The 18,152-nt window shown below is 49.8% G+C and overlaps 1 protein-coding gene across 3 annotated transcripts in view; it reads left to right on the top strand.

Annotated features, from left to right (window-relative positions):
* The window catches only part of ABCB9 (ATP binding cassette subfamily B member 9), a 47,186-nt gene extending 32,875 nt beyond the window's left edge, over positions 1-14,311 (top strand). For all 3 annotated transcript variants that reach the window (XM_030821577.1, XM_030821578.1, XM_030821576.1), the window contains exons 8-12: positions 491-679; positions 1,197-1,370; positions 6,081-6,240; positions 9,149-9,285; positions 13,122-14,311. In XM_030821577.1, the coding sequence (XP_030677437.1) occupies positions 491-679; positions 1,197-1,370; positions 6,081-6,240; positions 9,149-9,285; positions 13,122-13,382 (921 nt within the window). In that variant the 3' untranslated portion in view covers positions 13,383-14,311. The remainder of the gene's footprint in view (positions 1-490; positions 680-1,196; positions 1,371-6,080; positions 6,241-9,148; positions 9,286-13,121) is intronic.
* Positions 14,312-18,152: the final 3,841 nt, after the last annotated feature.

The raw sequence follows: 18,152 nt of genomic DNA, 5'->3' as shown, positions 1-18,152 counted from the left end.
TATTAGCTGGGTGTGGTGGCGAGTACCTGTAATCCCAGCTACTCTGGAGGCTGAGGCAGGAGAATCACTTGACTTGGGAGGCGGAGGGTGCAGTGAGCCAAGATTACACCAATGCACTCCAGCTTGGGCGACAGAGGGAGACTCTATCTTAAAAAAAAAAAAAAAAAAAAACAGCTATGCTATGGCAATTGAAAGACCAAGGCTGGATTCCCACCGTGCCACACCCCTGCCGGTTCCTTCAATTCCATCTGCTCCTGTGGGGATGATGGCACCCACTCAGCTGGATGGCCGGGAGAGTGCTGGTGATGCTGCTGTCCTCACCTCCCCTTACTGTCGTTATCTAATGCACCAGTGGGTGGTCAGGTGGCCTCCTGCACCTCCCCGCCAGAACTCCTTGCTTTCTCTGTACCTGCCTCATCTCTCTAGTAACAGGGGTGGGTCCCAGGAGTCGGGTATCGGTGGGACAGGAACGCGTGTCTCCTCTCCCCAGTCCGTGGGCTCCGTCTACAGTGGCCTGATGCAGGGAGTGGGGGCTGCTGAGAAGGTGTTCGAGTTCATCGACCGGCAGCCGACCATGGTGCACGATGGCAGCTTGGCCCCCGACCACCTGGAGGGCCGGGTGGACTTTGAGAACGTGACCTTCACCTACCGCACTCGGCCCCACACCCAGGTCCTGCAGGTGAGGGCACGGCCTGAGGCCTGCCGGAATCAGTCTTTCCATCACCCCATTTCTCGTGCACCTCCTATACACCAGGCTGTGGCAGGGCAGCTGGGAATATGTCAGGCAAGATCCTTGCCCTCCAGGAGTTTTGGGCTCCAGTTGGGGAAGACAGATACTTAACAGAATGATTCCAGATAATAAGTGCTACAAAGAAAACGGATCAGGGTGCTGTGGTAGGGATGGTCCATGGGAATGGTGGTAACAGTCAAGAAGGGGTTCTTGGAGGAGGTGACATTTGAAGTGAGACCTCACCGGGGGGCTCCCTGCAGAGAGAACATTCCAGACAGAGGAAACAGCAAATCTCAAGGTGCTTCCAAGTCCTAGTGTCTTGGAACGTTTAGGGGCCAGCAGTGCCCAAGCGAGGGAGAGGCACATGGGGTGGGCTGGGAAGGGCACCCACCTATGTTCAAGGCCAGGGCATCCAGTCCTGGACGTGAGCCAATAACCCCGCACTGTGCCTGTGTGTTCTTTGCAGAATGTCTCCTTCAGCCTGTCCCCCGGCAAGGTGACGGCCCTGGTGGGGCCCTCGGGCAGTGGGAAGAGCTCCTGCGTCAACATCCTGGAGAACTTCTACCCCCTGGAAGGGGGCCGGGTGCTGCTGGACGGCAAGCCCATCAGCGCCTACGACCACAAGTACTTGCACCGTGTGGTATGTGGATGGGCCTGGGCCACACTCCTTCGCCCTTTCTGCATCTAACCGTCTTTCTTGTGAGCTGTAACAGGTGCGGAAGAGGGCACTAGAGATAAATGGACAGTTCAAAGAATTATCACCAATTACAATGCCCTCCTAGAGAAACAGAACATTCTTGTCTGGACGCGGTGGCTCACTCCTGTAATCCCAGCATTTTGGGAAGCTGAGGCTGGAGGATCCCTTGAGGCCAGCCTGGACAACATAATGAGACTCCGTCTCTATTAAAAAAGAAAAAAAGGGCAGATGTGATGGCCCACACCTGTAATCCCAGCACTTTGGGAGGCCGAGGCGGGTGGATTGCTTGAGCTCAGGAGTTCAAGACGAGCCTGGCCAACATGGCGAAACCCCATCTCTACTAAAAATACAAAAATTAGCCGGGTGTGGTGGCGCATGCCTGTAATCTCAGCTCCTCAAGAGGCTGAGGCACGAGAATCACTTGAACCCAGGAGGTAGAGGTTGCAGTGAGCCGAGATTGGGCCACTGCACTGCAGCCTGGGCAACAGAATGAGACTCTGTCTCAAGAAAAAAAAAGAAATAGAACATTCTGGCACTCCAGAAGTCTCCTCCCCCCCGCCATGTGTCCCTTCTCTTTCCCCAAGAAGTAATGTCTTGACTTTCAGAGTCTTCATGTTCTTGCTTTTCATTGGTTCTGACATCTCTCTGCGCACCGCTGAACAGCAGAGCTCTGTGCTGCCTGCTCGGAACTTCATCTGGGTAGAATCGTGACTGGTGTGTGGATTAGTTTGTGTCTTGTGTCTCCCACTCGACATTGTGAGTCATCCAGGTTGAGGCTGGGGACAGAGTTCATTCATTTTCATTGCTGGGTGATAACCCACTGTACAAATGTTTATCACAATTATTTATGCATTCTGGATATTTGGGTTGTTTCCCTTTATTTATTTATTTTTTTTTTTTGAGATGGAGTCTTGCTCTGTTGCCCAAGCTGGAGTTCAGTGGTGCGATCTCAGCTCACTGCAGCCTCCACCTCCTGGGTTCAAGCTATTCTCCTATCTCAGCCTCCCTAGTAGCTGGGATTACAGGACTGTGCCACCATGCCCGACTAATTTTTGTATTTTTAGTACAGACAGGGTTTCACCGTGTTGCCCAGGCTGGTCTCGAACACTTGACCTCAGGTGATCAGCCTGCCTTGGCCTCCCAAAGTATTAGGTTTATAGGCGTGAGCCACCGTGCCTCGCTGGGTTGTTTCCCTTTATATTTTATTTTGTTTATTTATTTTTATTTATTTTTTTTTTTGGAGACAGAGTCTCGCTCTGTTGCCCAGGCTGGAGTGCAGTGGAATGATCTCGGCTCACTGCAAGCTCCACCTGACGGGTTCACGCCATTCTCCTGCCTCAGTCTCCCGAGTAGCTGGGACTACAGATGCCCACCACAACGCCTGGCTAATTTTTTGTATTTTTAGTAGAGACGGCATTTCACCATGTTAGCCAGGATGGTCTCGATCTCCTGACCTCGTGATCCACCTGCTTCGGCCTCCCAAAGTGCTGGGATTACAGGCATGAGCCACTGCACCCGGCCTATTTTTATTTTTTTGAGACAGGGTCTCAGGCTGGAGTGCAGTGGCACAGTCACAACTTACTGCAGCCTCAGAGTCCTGTGCTCAAGTCATCCTCCCACCTCCGCCTCCCAAGTAGCTGGAACTGCAGGCACATGCCACTATGCCCAGCTAATTTTATTTTTTTGTAGACATGTGTTCTCACCATGTTGCCCAGGCTGATCTCAGACACCTGGCCTCAAGTGATCCTCCTGCCTCAGCCTCCCAAAGTGCAGGGATGACAGGTGTGAGCCTCTGCCCCCGGCCTGTTTTTCAGTTTTGTTTTGTTTTGTTTTACCATTACCAAAAATACCAGTGTGGGATGTGGATAATTTTGTCTATGTTTTCTGGTGTACATGAGTATGTCCTCCCAAGGTATAATCCTAAGAGTAGAAAGCTTGGTGATAGTGGATGTACATCCCCAACTGCAGTAGTTTCTGTCACAACAGCTATCCCCAGGTGGTTATACCAATTTACATTTTACAATTTACATTCTACAAGCAGTGAAGGAGTTTCAGCTGTTCCACATTTAGGTCATCTCCAGTACTCAAAATAGGCTATTCATGACTGGACAGTTTTTAGTAATCCTTTCAGAAAAAGAACTGTAACACCTGTCCCTGTGCTGGCCTAAGAGCAGGGATGCCCTGGATGGTTGCTCAGGTTGTGCACTGTCCAAGAAATATAAACTGCTAAGAGAGCACCATTTACATCATCAACATAAGTTATGTGAAAGCCTGAGTGTTGGCACAGAGATTCCAGAACTCCTAGCCAAGTTCTAGATGGTGGCGAGGGCCATGGGTTGTGAAATCTGCCCACACCATGTGCATGTAACCAGAGGTAGATTGTTGTGAAATGGTGCCAAGTGGGGGGCCACCAGGCTGCTGCTCACCAGTTTTAGAAGAGGCCCCTGGGCAGAGCTGTTCACACTTTGCAGTAGGTACCACGCTTTGATTCTCAGACACCTAACATTGTCAGTCCTGAATTTTTGCTAACTGGTGAGAATGTAGTGGTAGCTTATTGTGGTCTTTTGCGTTTTCCTGATGACTGAAGATATTAAACACCTTTTCATATATTTATTGGCCATTTGGTTTTCTTTTTCATGAATAGCCTCTCTTAATTATTTATTTATGTACTTTTTCTTTTCTTTTTTTTTTTTTTAAGATGGAGTCTCACTCTGTCGCACAGGCTAGAGTGCTGTGGCATGATCTCGGCTCACTGCAACCTCTTCCTTCTGGGTTCAAGCAATTCTCCTGCCTCAGCCTCCCGAGTAGCTGGGACTACAGGCACATACCATCACACCTGGCTAATTTTTTGTAGTTTTAATAGAGACAAGGTTTCACCATGTTGGCCAGGCTGGTCTCGAACTCCTGACCTCAAGTGATCCACCCACCTCAGCCTCCCAAAATGCTGGGAGTGAGCCGTGGCGCCTGGCCTATTTATGTACTTTTTGTTTGAGATAGAATCTCACTCTGTCACCCAGGCTGGAATGTGATGGTGTGATCATGGTTCACTGCAGCCATGACCTCCTGGGCTCAAGCAATCCTCCCACATCAGCCTCTTGAGGGACTGTAGGTGCACACCACCACATCTGGTCAAATTTTTTTTTTTTTTCGAGACGGAGTTTTGCTCTTGTTGCCCAGGCTGGAGTACAATGGTGCAATCTCGGCTCACCACATCCTCCGCCTTGAGGGTTCAAGCGATTCTCCTGCCTCATCCTCCCGAGCAGCTGGGATTACAGGCATGCGCCACCACACCTGGCTAATTTTGTATTTTTAGTAGAGACGGGGTTTCTCCATGTTGGTCAGGCTGGTCTCAAACACTTGACCTCAGGTGATCCGCCCACCTCGGCCTCCCAAAGTGCTAGGCTTACAGGCATGAGCCACCATGTACACTTGGCCAATTTTTAAATTATTTTGTAGAGACGGGTTCTCACTGTGTTGCTCAGGCTGATCTCAAACTCCTGGGCTCAAGCCATCCTCCCACCTTAGCCTCCCAAAGTGCTGGGGTTACAGGTGTGAACCACCATTCCCGGCCTCTATCTTTAAATTTAAAATGTTAATTTCTATAAACATTTTAAAACAATAAATTTTAAAACAAATTTAAAACAATAAAATGTTACAAGCTAATCATATTCTCATAGTTGTAATGAATCTTGTAACTAAGACATGAATGTCCCCCTCCACCTTACCTTTTGAATTCCACCACGTGGAGGTAGCCAGTGTTAACAGTTTAGTAAACATCCTTTTCAACGTGTTTCCTATCTTTATAGAAATATATCAATATATGAAGGTACATGTTTATAATTTTTTTAAACAAGAATAGAATCATGCTATGTATATGTATCTATTGCAATTCAGTTTTAAGGGTGCACTGTCACTATTTAACCAATCCCCATTTATGGACACCTAGATTGTTTCCATTTTAATTTAATTAATTAACTAACTTTTGCTACTTATGGTGTTGCAATGATATCTTCCATACTATATATTTTTTTCATTTTGTAGATATGGGATCTTGCTGTGTTTCCCAGGCTGGTCTTGAACTCCTAGACTAAAGCAATTCTCCTGCCTCTGCCTCCCTAAGTGCTGGGATTACAGGCATGAGCCACCAGGCCTGGCCATACTATTATTTTTGTAGGCCCAGATTCCTGAAACTGTAATCTAGAGAGGATAGCTCCTTTAAATTGTTCTCTTAGAAGGGAGGGGACCACCGCCAGGGCAGTCTGTGTGACCTGGAGCCCTGCTGTGGCCTCTTGCTTCCTGAGATGGGCAGACTCATTCACAGCAACATTCTATATTCATTCTATCCCTCTTTCTTTTTTTCCAGGACAGGGATGGCCAGTGAGCTTTCTCTCCGAGGTCAGGGAACTTGGCTTATCCCAGAGCAGCAAATGTAAAAGGCCCCAGTTTGCTGATTAGGGGAGGCTGAGGGCTTGTGGGTACAGGCGGGAATCGCTGTTGGGGAAGAAGAGAGGCAGTTCAGTGCAGTCACTGGGCCCCGATCAGGTTTCAGGCCTGAGACTGCTGACGTCTCCAGGCCCCAGGCAGCAAGGCTGCTGGGGACAGCTGGATGAACACATTCCTGGCCTCTCATGCCCCATGCTCCCTCCTCCCCAGATCTCCCTGGTGAGCCAGGAGCCCGTGCTGTTCGCCCGCTCCATCACAGACAACATCTCCTATGGCCTGCCCACTGTGCCCTTCGAGATGGTGGTGGAGGCCGCGCAGAAGGCCAACGCCCACGGCTTCATCATGGAACTCCAGGACGGCTACAGCACAGGTGCGGAGCCGGGGGTGGCCCCTCTCCTGGGCCCACAGGGTCACCCTCAGGGACATAGCCCTCTGAGTTAAGCACTGCCCTCTGCCACTTGCTCTTTTTTTGTAGAGATGGGGTCCGGCTACGTTACCCAGGCTAGACTCGAACCTCCTGGGCTCAAGCAATCTTCCTGCAATCCCCAAAGTGCTGGGATTCCAGGCATGAGCCACTGTGCTCCGACTCAGCAAAGTATTTATTAAGTAAATTATTATAGAAGCCCATACACTGGAATATTATGCTGCTGGGAAAAAGAGGAAGTAGAAGGAGAAGGAGGTGGAGGCAGAGGAGGAGGCAGCTCTCCATATATCAGTATGGAAAGGTCACTGAGATATGATGCTAAGCGAGAACAGCCAGGTGCAGAGTATAAGGAGCTGGTTTTTTTCCTATTAAAGGATTGGGGAGATAAAAATAATATGTTCATATTTGCATAAAGAAACTAGAGACGGACATGTAAGCAACTAATGAAAGACTTTTTGGTGGGAGCAGGAGGGAACTGAAGAAAGGACTTAATCTTTTCATTATTTATAGTTTTATGTATTTTTAGATTTTATTTTCTTTTTTTTTTTTTGAGGCAGGGGCTTGCTCTGTCACCCAGGTGGGAGGGCAGCAGTGTGATCACGGCTCATGGCAGCCTCAACCTCTTGGGCTCAGGCTATCCTCCTGCCCCATTTTTTATTTTTGTTGTAGAGATGGGGTCTTGCTATGTTTCCCAGGCTGGTCTCAAATTCCTGGGCTCATGCAATTCTCCTGCCTCCCAAAGTGCTGTGATTACAGGCATGAGCCATTGTACCCAGCCTATATTTTTAGATTTTTGAACCACACGAATAGCCCCTTTTCAGTAATTAAATATATACAATGTATAGGGAGGGTTGGGGAGATGTTGATCAAAAGATAAAAATTTTCCCTTAGGAATAAGGTCAAGAGACCTGTTGACTATAGTTTTTTGTTTGTTTGTTTTTTAATTGAGACAGTCTCACTCTGTCACCCAGGCTGGAAAACAGTGGAGCAATCTTGCCTCACTGCAACCTCCGTCTCCCAGGTTCAAGCGATTCTCCTGCCTCGGCCTCCTGAGTAGCTGGGATTACAAGTGCCCACCACTGCACCTCACTAATTTTTTTTTGTATTATTAGTAGAGATGGGGTTTCACTATTTTGGCCCAGCTGGTCTCGAACTCCTGACCTCAGGTGATCCGCCTGCCTTGGCCTCCCAAAGTGGTGGGATTTCAGGTGTGAGCCACCGTGCCTGGCCAGCTATAGTTAATAACAGTGTACTGTGTACTTGAAAATAGGTAAGAGAGTAGATTTTAAGTGTTCTCTCTAAAAAAAAAAAAGTGATAAATATGTGAGATAATGTATATGTTAACTGGCTTGATTTAGCTATTCCACAGTGTATATGTATTTCAAAGCATCACATTGTACACCATTAAATATGAACTATTTTTACTTGTCAATTTAAAAGAATTTTTAAATAAAAATATACTAAGTATACTAATTTTAAAAAAAATTACCTCAATACGAACTTAAGTAGTTCTAGTAATTAATTGATAAATATATATTATTTTAGAATAATGTTTTGGAACTAAATAGAGGTGGTGGTTGTGCAACATTGTGAATGCACTAAATGCCACTGGATTATTCACTTTTTTTTTTTTTGAAACAGAGTCTCGCTTTGTTGCCCAGGCTGGAGTGCAGTGGCGCAATCTCGGATCATGGCAACCTCTGCCTCCCGGGTGCAAGTGATTCTCTTGCCTCAGCCTCCCGAGTAGCTGGGATTACAGGCATGTGCCACCACACCCGGCTAATTTTGTGTATTTTTAGTTGAGACAGGGTCTCACCGTGTTAGCCAGGATGGTCTCAATCTCCTGACCTCGTGATCCGCCCGCCTCGACCTCCCAAAGTGCTGGGAGCCACTGCACTCAGCCCGGATTATTCACTTTACAATGGTTATGTTTATGTTATGTCAGTTTCATCTCAGTGAAAGAAAAATGAAATAATAAAGAGCTGGTGGCATGGCCAGGTGCAATGGCTCACGTCTGTAATCCCAGCACTTTGGAGGCCAAGGCAAGAGGATCACTTGAGGCCAGGAGTTTGAGAACAGCTTGGGCAATGTAGTGAGACCCCACCTCTACAGAAAAATATTTTAAGTTAGCCAGGTATGGTGGCATGCACCTGTAGTCTCAGTTACTCAGAAGGCTGAGGCTGGAGGATCGCTTGAATCCAGAAGTTTGAGGCTACAGTAAGCAATGATTGCACTACTGCACTCTAGCGTGGGTGAGAGAGTGAGACCCTGTCTCTAAAATAATAATAATTGATTGACTCAATTTCCTATTGATGGACATTTGAGTCTATTTGTTTTTATTTTTTGCAAACAACACTGTGGGTCACAAGTGACCTGTGTCTATATTGTTCTGCATGGGAGGAAGTTGGTCCATGGGGAAAATTGGTCCAGGTGGGCTTGCTGGGCCACAGGCCGCACATCTGTGGTGAACACACACAACCTTTGCACTGCACAGACTCATAGACCCAGGGTTATTGCTGCAGCTCTTCAAGCCATGGGGCTCGCTCCAACTCCCCTTCTCCAGGAGGACGGGTGAGGGCCTGTCTCCCTGCAGCCTCACTTGCACTGTGTGCTATCAGATGTTTGGGTTTCTGCCAAAGGAATGGGTGAAAATTGGTAACTTGCTATCAAGTCGCATGTAGGCTTAATCTGCATGCCCCTTATGAGTTGGGTGGGGGGAGCATCATTTCATGACCTTTCAAGCTGTGGGTTCCAGCCCGCCCTTTCCACAGCTGCAGGGCAGGGCCCCTCACTCTTCCCCGGGGCTGCCCGGCCTCACCCATTGCTAAATTGTCTCTGTGCCTCCACCATACAGAGACAGGGGAGAAGGGCGCCCAGCTGTCAGGTGGCCAGAAGCAGCGGGTGGCCATGGCCCGGGCTCTGGTGCGGAACCCCCCAGTCCTCATCCTGGATGAAGCCACCAGCGCTTTGGATGCCGAGAGCGAGTATCTGGTGAGTCACAGGGTGGCAGGCAATGCGGGGGCAGGAGCAGCTCCAGGCGGCCAGAGCCCCCATTGCCCAGCAGATGGGTGCTGAGAAGAGACGGGCCCCAGGATCTCAGCCCAGTCAGCCTTCTGGGCTGGTGAATTCCTGGTGTTGAGAGTGGGGAGCCAGGAGCCACTCTGGACCCAGCCTCCAGGCTCCAGGCAGAGCTGTATGGTGTGGGGCAAGAGAAGGCATCAGAATGGGGAGACCTGGGTCATGAGCGGTGGCTCACACCTGTAATCCCAGCACTTTGGGAGGCAGAAGCAGGTGGATCACCTGAGGTCAGGAGTTGGAGACCAGCCTGGCCAACATGGTGAAACCCCATCTCTACTAGAAATACAAAAACTAGCCAGGCGTGGTAGCACATGCCTGTAATCCCAGCTACTTGGGAGGCTGAGGCAGGAGAATTGCTTGAACCTGGGAGGTGGAGGTTGCAGTCAGCTGAGATCGTGCCACTGCACTCCAGCCTGGGTGACAGAGCCAGACTCCATTTGGCTCAAACAAACAGATAAAAACAAAACAAAACAGGCCCAGTATGATGGTTCATGCCTGTAATCCCAGCACTTTGGGAGGCCAAGGCAGGCGGATCACTTGAGGTCCGGAGTTCAAGACCAGCCTGGTCAATATGGTGAAACCCTGTCTCTACTAAAAATACAAAAATTAGCTGGGCATGGTGGTGCATGCTTGTAACCCCAGCTACTCGGGAGGCTGAGGCAGGAGACTCACTTGAACTCAGGAGATGGAGGTTGCAGTGAGCTGAGATTGTGCCACTGCACTCTAGCCTGGGCGACAGAATGAGACTCCATCTACAAAAAAAAAAAAAAAAAAAAAAAAGCCTGCGCGCAGTGGTTCATGCCTATAATCCCAGCACTTTGGGAGGCCAAGGCGGGTGGATCACCTGAGGTCAGGAGTTCAAGACCAGCCGGGCCAACATGGTGAAACTCCGTTTCTACTAAAGATACAAAAGTCAGCCAGGTATGGTGGCAGGTGCCTGTAATCCTAGCTACTTGGGAGGCTGAGGCAGGAGAATAGCTTGAACCTGGGAAGCAGAGGTTGCAGTGAGCCGAGATTGCACCACTGCACTCCAGCCTTGGCAACAGAGCGAGACTCCATCTCAAAAAACAAACAAAAACAAAAAAACAGAATGGGGATACCTGGACTAGCAGCTCCGTCCTACAGTTTATAACTGTGTAACCTCAAGCTAGTGCTTCCCCTCTGAGTTTCATTCTCACTGGTCAGGTGGGCCCAGTCATGTATTTGCAGATGGCTAGCAACCTCAGTCTATGCGGATTGATTCACTTATTACACAGAGAGTTACTGAGCTCTTCTCAGGCACCAGGCACCATTCTGGGGTTATCGTGGTGGGCTGACCAGACAAAGACCCTTGTCCCCATGGTGTTTCCATTCCAGTGGGGAAGGCAGATAAGAAACAAGGAAGGCCAGGCGTGGTGGCTCACGCCTGTAATCCCAACACTTTAGGAGGCCGAGGCCGGCGGATCATGAGGTCAGGTGTTTGAGACCAGTCTGGCCAACATGGTGAAACCCTGTCTCTACTAAAAATACAAAAATTAGCTGGGTGTGGTGGCGGGTACCTGTAATCCCAGCTACTTGGGAGGCTGAGGCAGGAGAATGGCTTGAACCCAGGAGGCGGAGTTTGCAGTGAGCCAAGATCGCGTGACTGCACTCCAGTCTGGACAACAGAGCAAGACTCCATCTCAAAAAAAAAAAACAAAAAAAAACAAGGAAACAAGCATGCGTTCACCCCGTGGCCTGTGCTACAAAGCAAATGAAACAGTCTTGGGACACCAGGAGATTGGGAGGGGTCACCGTTGTCAAAGGTAAACACAGCTGGGCGCTAGCAAAAGCCATAAAAGAGATTTTATGCAGTAACTCCTGACAGTGGGGAAGGAGCCGTGTTCCATCCCAGTTTGGTGGTGACGGGCATTTTAAAGGGAGAATGAGGGGATAGGGAGGGGAGCAGGCAGAGGCCCCCATGAAAACTAAAAGCAAGCCCAGTGGACAGCCAAGAGGCTACCTGTGTCTAGCTGTCCATTTCAAGGGAATGGCTTTCAGGTCCTTAAGAGAGACACTTCTGAGATGCAAGAGATCACATACACATCTCAGAGGGACAGAGGAAGGAGTCACAGTTGTAAGCCTTTTTAGTAAACACTCCAAGAAAAAGAGGTTGGGGCCAGTCAGCAGGTGTTGACTAAAACACAGCAAATTCTCCTGGCCAAGCTGAGCTTTCTCACACAGGCACTTGAATGGGGGCTGTGGTCATCCCAGGGATATGGCTTTCTGCTGCTAGAAGCCATGCTAGAGTTTGGTTACTTAGCACAGCGGTTTGGATGGTGTCACCATGTGCCAAGAGTTCTGTGGTTCTCACCATTAGAACCAAGGCCATCAGGTGCCATCTGAGCTGAGACATGAAAGAAAAGAAGCCAGTGGTGGAGAGTTCTGGAGGTAAGAACGTGCCAGGAGGAAGGGTCAGCAGGTGCCAAGGCCCGGAGTGGAGAATGAGCTTGGCAAGTTCAAAGCCAAAAGGTCAGTGTGGCTGGTGGGTGGGGATTGAATGGAGAGGGGTAAGGACAAAGTTGCAGGGAGGCAAACTCCTTGGCTTCTAGTACGGAGTTTGGATTGTTTGTAAAAATTAATAGGCTTTATTTTTGTTGTTGTTGGTTTTTGTTTGTTTTGAGACAAGGCCTTGCTCTGTCACCCAGGCTGGCACGCAGTGGCACAATCACAGTTCTCCCGGGCTCAAGCGATCCTCCAACCTCCTAGCCTCCTGAGTAGCTGGGACTACAGCTGCATGCCACCACACACAGCTAATTTTTTATATTTTTTGTAGAGACGGGGTTTCGCCATGTTGCCCAGGCTGGTCTCAAACTCCTGAGCTCAAGGGATCCACCTGCCTCGGCCTACCAAAGTGCTGGGATTACAGGTGTGAGCCACTGCTTCCAGTGGCTTTATTTTTTAAAGCGGTTTTAGGTTTAAAGAAAATTAAACGGAGGCTGGGTGTGGTGGCTCACACCTATAATCCTGGCACTTTAGGAGGCCAATGCGGGAGGATGGCTTGAGGCCAGGAGTTCAAGACGAGCCTAGGAAACATAGTGGGACATCCGTCTCTACAAAAAAATACAAAAATTAGCTGGGCACGATGGTGCATGCCTGTGGTCCCAGCTACTTGGAAGGCTGAGGCAGGAGGATTCCTTGAGGCCAGGAGGTTGAGGATACAGTGAGCTGTGATCACTCCACTGCACTCTAGCCTGGGCCACAGAGCAAGACCCTGTCTCAAAAAGAAAAGAAAAAGGAGGGAGGCTGGTCACTTGAGGTCAGGAGTTCGAGACCAGCTTGGCCAACATAGTGAAACCCCACCTCTACTAAAAATACAAAACAAAATTAGCTGGGCATGATGGCATGCACCTGTAATCCCCCAGCTACTTGGGAAGCTGAGGCATGAGAATTGATTGAACCCACGAGGCAGAGGTTGCAGTGAGCTGAGATCGCACCACTGCACTCCAGCCTGGGTGACAGCAAGACTTAGTCAAAAAAAAAAAAAAAAGGAGGGGGAAGGGAGGGACCAGAAGACTGGAGGGCCAGGGTAGGGCTGATCCCCCATTCATCAGGTGCCTCGCTGTGTCTGGCCCTGAGCTGTCTCCGTTTAAGAAAAACCAAGGAAGCTGGCCATCCTTTGTGAACTGAGCCTCAGAGAGGTTAAGCATCAGCCCATAGGTGGTGGCATGGAGCACGGTTGCGGGTGGGGCGTCCGTGCCATGCAAGCCAGGCCCCTACTGTCCCCGCAGATCCAGCAGGCCATCCACGGCAACCTGCAGAAGCACACGGTACTCATCATCGCGCACCGGCTGAGCACTGTGGAGCACGCGCACCTCATTGTGGTGCTGGACAAGGGCCGTGTAGTGCAGCAGGGCACCCACCAGCAGCTGCTGGCCCAGGGCGGCCTCTACGCCAAGCTGGTGCAGCGGCAGATGCTGGGGCTTGAGCCCGCCGTGGACTTCACAGCTGGCCACAAGGAGCCTGCAGCCAACGGCAGTCACAAGGCCTGATGGGGGGCCCCTGCTTCTCCCAGTGGGGCAGAGGCCCCGGTGCCTGCCTGGCAGACGTGCCCACGGAGGCCCCCGGTGGTCCCCCGCTGCCCTCCGAGCCCAGGCCTGCAGCACTGGACGACGACCTGCCATGTCCCATGGATCACCGCTTCCTGCATCTTGCCCCTGGTCCCTGCCCCATTCCCAGGGCACTCCCTACCCCTGCTGCCCTGAGCCAATGCCTTCACGGACCTCCCCAGCCTCCTAAGCAAAGGTAGAGCTGCCTTTTTAAACCTAGATCTTACCAGGGTTTTTACTGTTTAGTTTGAGGCACCCCAGTCAACTCCTAGATTTCAAAACCCTTTTTCTAATTGGGAGTAATGGCGGGCACTTTCACCAAGATGTTCTAGAAACTTCTGAGCCAGGAGTGAATGGCCCTTCCTTAGTAGCCTGGGGGATGTCAAGAGACTAGGCCTCTCCCCTTTACCCCTCCAGAGAAGGGGCTTCCCTGTCCCGGAGGGAGACACGGGGAACGGGATTTTCCGTCTCTCCCTCTTGCCAGCTCTGTGAGTCTGGCCAGGGCAGGTGGGGAGCGTGGAGGGCATCTGTCTGCCATCGCCCGCTGCCAATCTAAGCCAGTCTCACTGTGAACCACACGAAACCTCAACTGGGGGAGTGAGGGGCTGGCCAGGTCTGGAGGGGCCTCAGGGGTGCCCCCAGCCCGGCACCCAGCGCTTTCGCCCCTCGTCCACCCACCCCTGGCTGGCAGCCTCCCTCCCCACACCCGCCCTTGTGCTCTGCTGTCTGGAGGCCACGTGGATGTTTATGAGATGCGTTCTCTTCTCTCTTTGGTGGATGGGATGGTGGCAAAGCCCAGGGTCTGGCTTTGCCAGAGGTTGCAACATGTTGGGAGAACCCGGTCAATAAAGTGTACTACCTCTTACCCCTAACCTGACTTCTACTTGGGCCAACTGCCTCATCGCCCAGTTAGGTTTCTCCACCAGACCACGGCTCTCCTCTGAGCCCTCTCTGGTGGAGTTGCAGAGAGACTTTGGGTGGTCCAGGGCCTCCCCCTGTGTCTGGGAGCCCCATCTGCACTCCTCCCATCCCAGGGTCTCTGGTGTAGGCATTCCTGTCTGCCTGTCTCCACGGGGATTGCACGGGGGATAGAGACGTTGCCTTGAAATCCCTGAGGCCTCTGCGCTTCCTGGGACAGCTGAACTGAGGCCCAACAAATGCCACCTGTTCTTTTCCATTGGGGCTCAGGCACCCAACACCCACCCCAATCCATGCAGCAGAGAAATATTACCCAGCAGGACAGCTCAATCAGCAGGGAGGTTTGGGCCTGGACACAGGAAGACCCCTGAGGTGGTTATTCTTACTTGCTGAATTGTGAAGAAGTCTGGGGTCCCAGGAGGAGGGCCCTGTGCCAACTGGTAGAGTAGTATTTCAATTTTTTTTTTTTTTTTTGAGACAGAGCCTTGCTCTGTCACCCAGGCTGGAGTGCAGTGGCACAGTCTTGGCTTACTACAATCTCCACCTCCCAAGTTCAAGCGATTCTCCTGCCTCAGCCTCCTGAGTAACTGGGACTACAGGCACCCACCACCACACCCGGCTCATTTTTGTATTTTTAGTAAAGATGGGTTCACTGTGTTGGCCAGGCTGGTTTCAAACTAATGACCTCAGATGGCCTGCCCACCTTGGCCTCCCAAAGTGCTGGGATTATAGGCGTGAGCCACTGCCCCCGGCCAGCCTTGTCTTTCTCTTATAAAAGCACTTGTCATTGGATTTAGAAGCCACCTAGATAATCCAGGCTGATCTCATCTAGTGGTCCTTTGCATCTGCAAAGACCCTTTTTTCCAAATATGGTCACTTCACAGGTTCAGGGGTTTGACAAGGGAAGCTTTTGGGGGCCACCACTCAGCCTGCTACAGAGGGGAACTTGCAACCTTGGTTGAAGTTAACCTCAGGACTTCCTTTTTGATTTTAGGAAGCAGAGGGAGTTAAGTTTTCAGAGACTTAGCATATCTTCAGATGTTTCCAGAGAAGTTGGAAATTCCAATTTTCATGTGAGATCAGCTGTCTTTTATGTATTGGCTCAAATTACTTTGACAAAACCGAGGACCAACAAAGCACATGTGTAGAGGTGGTCTCCAGCCTGTGAGTGTCTAGTTTGCAGCGTTAGTGTTGGACATTCCTGTTCTGCAAAGTCCCTCCCAAGGGGCTTCCTGGCGCCAGCCCAGCCCCGTTCCAGTCTAAGCTCCTCTCCCATCAGCTTGTCTCTTCTCATCTCTGCACTTTCAGGCTGAGAATTCCAGATTCTTCTCCCTCTCCTATGGAGTTAGCCCCAGCGCCTTGATTTGTAAACCCACACCCAAAAGTATGCCATAGGCAGACAAAAGAACCTTCCAGAGACCGAACTAGCTTCTCTTTAGGAGGTACATAGGAGTTTTAAAAAAGTAATGTTTAGGCCAGATGTAGTGGCTCATGCCTGTAATCCCAGCACTTTGGGAGGCCAAGGTGGGTGGATCACGAGGTCAGGAGTTCAAGACCAGCCTGGCCAACATGGTAAAACCCTGTCTCTACTAAAAATACAAAAATTAGCCGGGCATGGTGGCACACTTCTGTAGTCCCAGCTACTCGGGAGGCTGAGGCAGGAGAATTGCTTGAATCCGGGAGGCAGAGGTTTCAGTGAGCCGAGATCACGTCACTGCACTCTAGCCTGGGTGACAGAGCGAGACTGTCTCAAAAAAAAAAAAAGCTTAATTTTGAAATAGTTTTAGATTTACAGAAAAGTCACAAAACAATACAGAAAGTTCCCTTATGCCCCACCCCTCACTGTTTCCTCTTCTCTTAAAATCTCATAGTACTGGAGTACATTTGTCACAACTAGGAAACCAACACAGCATGTCACTATCAGTGAAACTGCAAGCTGTATTTGTGTGTCACTAGTTTTCTCACTGGTGTCCTCCTTCTGTTCCAGGGTCCCACATTACATTTAAGATAGGAGTGTTTTTGTTTGTTTGTTTGTTTGTTTGTTTTTAAAGACAGGTTCTTGCTCTATTGCCCAGACTGGAGTGCAGAGGTGCTATCACGGCTCACTGTAGCCTCAACCTTCTGGGCTCAAGTGATCCTCCCACCTCAGCCTTCAGAGTAGCTGGGGCTACAGGTGCACATCACCATGCCCAGCTAATTTTTTCATTTTTTCTTTTTCTTTTTTTTTTTTTTTTTTTTTTTTTTGTAGAGACAGGCCTTGCTTTGTTGAACAGGCTGGTCTCGAACCCTGGCCTCAAGCAATCCTCCCACCTTGGCCTCCCAAAGTGTTGAGCTTATAGGCATGAGCCACCACGCCCGGCCAGAGGTATCATGTTTTCTTTCATTTGTTTTATTTTGGCGGGGTTTTTTGTTTTAGTTTTTGAGACAGGATCTCTCTCTGTCATCCAGGCTGGAGTGCAGTGGCACGATCTTAGCTCACTGCAACCTCTGCCTCCCTGGTTCAAGCGATTCTCCTGCCTCAGTCTTTTGAGTAGCTGGGACTACAGGCGCCTGCCACCACACCCAGCTAATTTTTTTGTGTTTTTAGCAGAGACAGCGTTTCACCATCTTGGTCAGGCTGGTCTTGAACTCCTGGCTTCAAGTAATACACCTGCCTCAGCCTCCCAAAGTGCTGAGATTATAGGCGTGAGCCACTGCGCCCAGCCTAATGTTTTTAAAATTGTTTTTATTGCAGCAACATGCAGATAATATAAAACTTATCATTAGTGACATCTAGTACACTTATAATATTGTGTAACCATCATCATTATCTAATTCCAGGACATTTTCATCACCCTAACAGAAAACCCTATACCCATTAACAGTCACTCCCCAGTTCTTCCTCCACACAGACCCCGGCTGCCAGCATTCTAAAATCTGGCTCTGCAGATTGGCCCCTCTGGCCTTTTCATGTACATGGAACCCTATACTATGTGGCCTTTCGTGTCTGGCTTCTCTCATCATGTGTACAAGGTCCAACCATGTTGTGGCATGAATCAGCACTTTATTCCTTTTTATGGCTGAATAATATCCTATTATATGGCTATGCCCCATTTTGTTTATCCATTCATCCGCTGATAGATATTTGGGCTGTTTCCACCTTTGGGCTATTGTGAATAGTACTGCTATTAGTGCTGCTAATGGTGGGAACATTCATGTTTTGTTGTTGTTGTTTTTTGAGACGGAGTCTCGCTCTGTCGCCCAGGCTGGAATGCAGTAGCGCAATCTCGGCTCACTGCAAGCTCCGCCTCCAGAGTTCATGCCATTCTCCTGCCTCAGCCTCCAGAGTAGCTGGGACTACAGGCACCCGCCACCACGCCCAGCTAATTTTTTGCGTTTTTAATAGAGACGGGGTTTCACTGTGTTAGCCAGGATGGTCTCGATCTCTTGACCTCGTGATCCACCTACCTCGGCCTCCCAAAGTGCTAGGATTATAGGCGTGAGCCACGGCGCCCAGCCCAACATTCATGTTTTTTTGTGGGAGTTTGCTTTAGCCTCTCTTGGGTAGATGCCTGGGAGTGGAATTGCTGGGTCCCATGAGAACTCTACGCTCAACATTTTGAGGAACTGCCAGACTGTGTTCCACAGCGGCTGCAGCATTTTGCATTCCCACCAGCAATCCATGAGGGTTGCAATTTCCCCACATCCTCACCAACACTTGTTATTTCCTGGTTTTGTTTTTGTTTTTAATTATCACCATTCAGGGCCAGGAACAGTGGCTCACACCTGTAATCCCAGCACTTTGGGAGTCTGAGG

This window comes from Nomascus leucogenys, chromosome 10, assembly GCF_006542625.1.
Source record: "Nomascus leucogenys isolate Asia chromosome 10, Asia_NLE_v1, whole genome shotgun sequence".
Lineage (NCBI taxonomy): Eukaryota > Metazoa > Chordata > Mammalia > Primates > Hylobatidae > Nomascus > Nomascus leucogenys.
This window is presented reverse-complemented; position numbering and strand designations above follow the sequence as displayed.